The sequence below is a fragment of the Sceloporus undulatus genome, chromosome 4 (assembly GCF_019175285.1).
Source record: "Sceloporus undulatus isolate JIND9_A2432 ecotype Alabama chromosome 4, SceUnd_v1.1, whole genome shotgun sequence".
Taxonomy (NCBI): Eukaryota; Metazoa; Chordata; class Lepidosauria; order Squamata; family Phrynosomatidae; genus Sceloporus; species Sceloporus undulatus.
The window spans coordinates 144,334,494-144,340,558 of NC_056525.1; the positions used below are offsets into that span (position 1 = coordinate 144,334,494).

Genomic DNA, 6,065 nt, shown 5'->3' on the forward strand with positions numbered 1-6,065 from the left:
ACTACTAGCAACCGTTTATGGCGTCATAAGGCACATACTTAATCACGTTCGTCAAGTAGTTTTCCAGGCTCTCTCTACTCATCACCATTGCTCCAAGCTGCTTTTAAGTTAAACTTCAGGAAATCCAATCATGGATCTCCCATGTCACATTTGCTTGGAGCCTGGGTTTTAAGGCTGTATAAACTGTGAAAGCAGACAATGTGCACAGGGCATGCTGTTAGTAATACCTCTGTTATTTTCATTCTCAGCTGGTGGTTTTCTGATTGTAGTCCTTCTAACCTAGATGTGCTGGCCTGGTTGACACTGGTGACAGATGTCGATGTTTTTGAGTCATCTTTCTTCTGATTGTGAGTGTGGAGCCCTCTGTTCCGAGTGGCAGCATCTGGATTTGTTCTCAGAGTGATTAACTGAAAATTTTGAAAGCAGAGAGAAAAATCTGAAGGTTATTTCAATTTGCTTTTGTGCTCTCTGCCAAAAAAAAAATTCAAACAATTATAGAACATGAGGTTCAGTGTGAAATGCCAGATTTTGAGGCAAAGTCTCAAGCAATAGCTAACCAGTTTTTATATATGCATGAGCTAAAATTACTTACCATTTGTTCTTCTCCTCCCAGTTAGCACAGACTTTTTAACTTGTAACTTGGCTAATATGAGAAGCATAAATTGAAAGACATAATCATGTTAATCTGGACAATCAGCATACAAAGAGATCTTATATTACCTTTGAGACTAACTGCTAGTCTCAAAGGTGCTACAAGATCCCTTTGCACCAGAAGCATGAGATCAGGCGCAAGGAGCTGGTGATATGTCTCATTCCCATATCAGGGTGACACCTCCAATCACGGCCTCCTCTAATGTGATAACAGACTTCTGACATTACTGGGGCAATGCTGGAAAAACACTTCACACTGCAACATCAATTAAGATTTCAACCCACAAGTGGATGGACTTTATAGGAAGTCATGACTGGGCATATATCCAGAACTCTATGTCTTCCTGAGCTGCATCACTGAAGATTGTAGGTGGAGATTTACATGACTGATTGGTCCTCTATGGAAATAAGAACCCTCCACATCAAAAAACAAGCAAGTTAGGGATAATAACAGGCTAGAAATATTTATCTGACATCTAGTTTTCTATGCAGTAGGATTCTTTTTAAAGAGAACCTGCCAGTTATTGGTTCCTCACTTCCACTATGAATTTGTACTGCCTCGATACAGTTTTATAGTCACAGTGGACCCGAAGAGACAGGCCAAAATAAAGCTGCTTTGGGTCTCTTTGGAAGTGTGCTGTTTAAATGATGCATGTGTCCTAAGAAGCCAGAAGCTGTGTCAAACCCACACTCCAGTCCTAAGTGCAGCTTTGGCACAGCTTCTGGCCTCTTAAGATGCATGTGTCATTTAAACAGCATATCTCTAAAGTTACCTGAAGCAGCTTTACTTTGGCCCATCTGTTCGGGCCCAGTGAAAACTAATTCCTTGTCAATTCAAGATAGTCAGGGGAACTATCCTTGAGGATAACTTACAGATAAAAATGTATAAATTCCCACCACATATATTTTATATTGTGCCTTTTCTTTAGGGAGCTCATACATGCTTCCCTCTCACACACAAAAATATTTTATGCTCAAAACATACTTGTGATAGAGGTTGCATTGTGACTAGTTCAAGATCACCCTGCAGCATGCATTACTGAGAAGGGATTTGGGCCCAAGTCTTTCCAGTCTTAGTCCAACACTCTAGTAATTACGCCAAACTGGCTCTCAACTTATTCTTACACATTATGAAGCATGGTCTAAAAAGCAGCTATTAGCTGTAACTACAGTAGACTCACTGAACTAATTTAAAACCTATTGATTTCAATATTCTAAATAGGACTAACACTGGATTTTAGTCCCAGGAATACAATCCCAACCATATTTTTCTGAGGTTCCTACCCATTTCAGTGAGACTTTTGCAGAAGAATTTGCCAGTGGGTTCTTGCAGAAGTAAGCTTAATTGTTCTACAGAAATGAAATGCAAATAATAAGATCCATTGCAAATGAATATGCTTACCTTAGGTACAAAGACTAAGCAGAGTGTGATTGTGCTACAGAATATAATGACGAGTGCCACAATGCAGAACTGTACGTTGGGCTGGTCTCGTGTGAGAAAGGAAACAGCAGCTCCAATGATGCACATGATGCCTACATTATAAACACTCATGCCAATGTATTTACTATCGTTCAGAGCTGGAATGCTCACATTTCGCGTTTCCCAAGCCAAAAAGCAACCAAACAGCTGAAATGGGAAAATAAAATAAAGTAATTATTGTAACACAGTAAGCCAAGTTAGATTTTTAAGCATTAGACATCAAAATGCCCTGTTTATAGCAGCTTATGCCTTATTCAGTTATATGAGGGAGTGCTGACAAGTTCTCGGGTTCCCAAAATCTGAGTGTAATTTTGTCACTGTAGCATGAAAAAGTACCAGCTTGAAAGATTATTGTTCTACTGAGTTTTTTTCAAATCATTGATTGGACAATATCAACAAAAAGTGTGGAATTTTCAAGTGCTAAACTCTGGGCCATCATGAAGTTCCTTTTCTTGCAGAAGAACACTCCAGAGGAAGTCCATGATGCAAACACTGAATGACAAGTGCCCCTCATACTCAACTGTAAAGACATGGTCTGCCAACTTTCAGTATGATGATTCTGAGGCCAAAGATGCAGCAAAGTGTGAGAGAACTTTCACAGTGTCAGCTCCTGAATTTGTTGAGCATGTTCATGACCTGATTTTGGCAGATTGGTGAATATCAGTTAAAACAACAATAGAAATATACTAGAAACACATTGGGGTTCTAATTCATGAGTAGTTGGCTATGCAGAAGCTGTCAGCCATTTGGGTGTTAAAATGTCTGAATGCTGACCAGAAGCAAAATCCAGTGGATACATCCAAGCTGATTTTGCAGCATTTTGGGCAATCTAGTGATAATGTTTTGGAATGACTCACTGCTGATAATGAAACTTGGTTACATCACTATAATCTGGAGACCAAACAACAGTCCTTGCAATGGCAACACTCAGGTTCTCCACAATTGAAAAAATTCAAGAGGGAAACGTCAGCAGGAAAGATCATGGGGGATAAGAAAGGCATCCCAAAGGACCAAACAGTTAATGTAGAATACTACTCTAACTTGCTGAGCTGATTAAAGGAGTCAATGACAGAAAAACAGCAAAGGAAGCTACAGAAGGGCATTCTCTTTTTGTAGGACAACGAACCTGCTCAAAGGGCTGGCAAGATGATGGATGTTTTGAATAATCTGGGGTTTGAGGGCAGAGATCATCCCCCCCCTCCAGATGTGGCTCCATCTGACTACAGGTATGCCTACACCTTATATGGGCTTGCCATACACAGGCTTGAGCTCATGCAGACAGTAAGCTCAGGGGGACAAAATGACACTCGCACATGGAACTACACGCAGGAGCAGGCCACCACTGGAATCAATAGGACTTGAGGGCCTGCGTTTTTCTGCATATGCAGGGGGTCCGGAATGGAGCCCCCGTGTATACAAAGGGACCACTGTATTTCCTGCTTCGAACCCTTAAACAAGAGTTTGAAAGGAAGGAAAATTTCAAATGTTTCCAGCAACAGAGCAATACTTCAGTGACCAGACATCAGATTTTTTTGGGGGGGGGGGAGGGTTAAAGAAACATGAGAAACAATGTGCCAAGTGCATCCAACCTCAGGGTGAATATGTGAAATAATACCATGTACGTTTCATAGCTCTAGGTCATTCCATTCTTGGTTGAGCTGAGAACATTTCAGCACCCCTTCATATGTTGGCAAAAGCAAAAAAAAAAGAAAAAAACAAAACAAAAAACAAAAAGGGACATTAGCCAGACAAAGATAAATACATTTAATTTCCACCAATTCCATACAGTACTTTTAACTCCCCCACTGAAATCAATGGGACTTAAATTTCCCTTTGAAATCAATGGGGTTTAAAATTATATATTGGTTAGATTGTGCCTAATGAAGTTTTAATTGAATAAGAATGGCTAGCCTCCTGTTTTATAGTTATGAGATCATTAGCTAGATGTATGACCTTGTAACTTTTGGGATTCTTGTTTGCAGTTAACAACCAAATATAATCTTCAAACCCTACCTTTCTAGCCTGTTCCTAATAATATCTACAACTTCCAAAATAGTACACAGCAAGTACACACACACACACCAGCTGAGATCCTTATTATTTTAATTTGTTGTCTGCCTTATTTTATTGAATGTTAACATGTACTAATATGTATTACATTTAATTTTTTTCTAGAATGTACACTATAGGCCGGTTTATTGTATCTATTTTAATTGATTGTATGTACAGCGCTGTAGAAATTTACAGTGCTATATAAATAAAGCTTAATAATAATAATCCTGTAATAATAATAATAATAATAATCCTGCATGATCAGACGTAACTACAATGACAGAGCTCTGTGGTCATAGCTACATCTGACAATGCCGCCACCCCTCAGGAAGAAAACCTGTACCTTTTCAGCCAGGCAGCACCCCCTTCTGAAAGGTTTCCAAAGTGTAGCAGATTGGGGCTCTGGGGAATGACATCTTCAGCACTCTCTCAGTTGCAGGCCATATTGTGAACAGGCAGTTGGAGAGAGCTTTCAGGGTCTCAGCTGCTTCTCTTGATGTCAGCCATGACTGGTAGAGTGCTGCAGACATCATTGCCCAGTGCCCCACTCTGCAGCACCTTGGAAACTCTTTGGTTGGGGTGCTGCTTGGCTGAAAGGCTAGTTGTTTCGCAGGGAGGGGGCACTGTTAAATGTAGCTATGGCAGCAGAGCTTTGACCATGTGGTTACGTCTGATGATGCAGGATCTCAGTTGGTGTGTGTGTGTAGCTGTAGATAATAATAATAATAATAATAATAATAATAACAACAACAACAACAACAACAACAACAACAATAATAATAATTTATATTGTCCCTCCTCTCCCAACGGATTGAAGCGGGATTACAGTCAAATTATGCAATCAATAATAATTCTAATAACAATTATTTAAAATCACAATATAAACCATATGCTATCTAAAAACAGTTAATGCAATATAAAATCTCATTGACAACCTGAGGTAGACTCCTGATCAGGAGATAGTATTTTTCTGAGGTCTATAAAATATACTTTTAGGGTGTAAGCATGGGGCAGATACATCAGTATCTGTATCAGTATGGAAACAGTATCCCAAAGTTTGAAAAAAGATGCTTGTTTGGACTACAGCTCCCAGAATTTCTTTGCCTGTATAGGCACTAGCCCTGTGGCATGGGAAGTTCAGGGAGTTTGGGCCCTAAAAGGTGACTTTTCCAAGCTCTGGAGAAAACCAGTTGGTGGGCTGTCCACCTCTGCTGTAACTTGTCAGCTGTGACTTGTGGAGGAAAAAGGGAATAGGGAGATAATCAAGGGAGTGAAACTTGTTTTCTATAGTAGCTCAGGCAGGAGGCCTCATTTATAAAAGAATTTTTAAAGTATTTAAAATATATTGGGCTAGCTCTGTTAGGTTGGCTTTATTTGAGATATCTATCAAGTGGTGTTTTTTTACACTAGCTAGATTCAGTACAGCATATGTTTGCTCAGACCACCCTACAGGCCATTTTAGATGCAATAACTGGACAGCTGGCCAAAGGCATTTAGCAGATGGTATATTGTTAGTATTCATTTTTAAAGGGACAGCCATCCTGTTTGCCAATTACTGGGGAAAGTTCTGTACATGGTTCTGCCTCATACATCCTAATTTTATTCTAACAATTCTGTTAGAGACAGCAACTAACACAAAGAGATCTATGAGGTTCATGCCTGAGTGGGAGTTTAGGCTGAGTGGGGATTTGAGCCCAGCTCTTCCTAATCCTAGCCCAACACTCTCATCATTACACCACACTGACTCTGAGCTACACTTACCATTACTTACCATGAGTAGGCCTTTGTAGGCATAAACAATGCCAAGCCAAATGGTCATATGGGAGTTTTCACAGTGCTCCAAAATGGGAAGAATAGAAATATCTCGGCCTGCAGGGTCAGG

The 6,065-nt window shown here is 39.9% G+C and overlaps 1 protein-coding gene across 1 annotated transcript in view; it reads right to left on the bottom strand.

The window, feature by feature from the left end:
- GABBR2 (gamma-aminobutyric acid type B receptor subunit 2) overlaps nt 1-6,065 on the bottom strand; it is a 356,015-nt gene that overhangs the window by 17,276 nt on the left and 332,674 nt on the right. Inside the window, 3 exon segments of the mRNA XM_042464922.1 lie at nt 228-407; nt 2,054-2,278; nt 5,955-6,065. Of these exon segments, the coding sequence (XP_042320856.1) occupies nt 228-407; nt 2,054-2,278; nt 5,955-6,065 (516 nt within the window).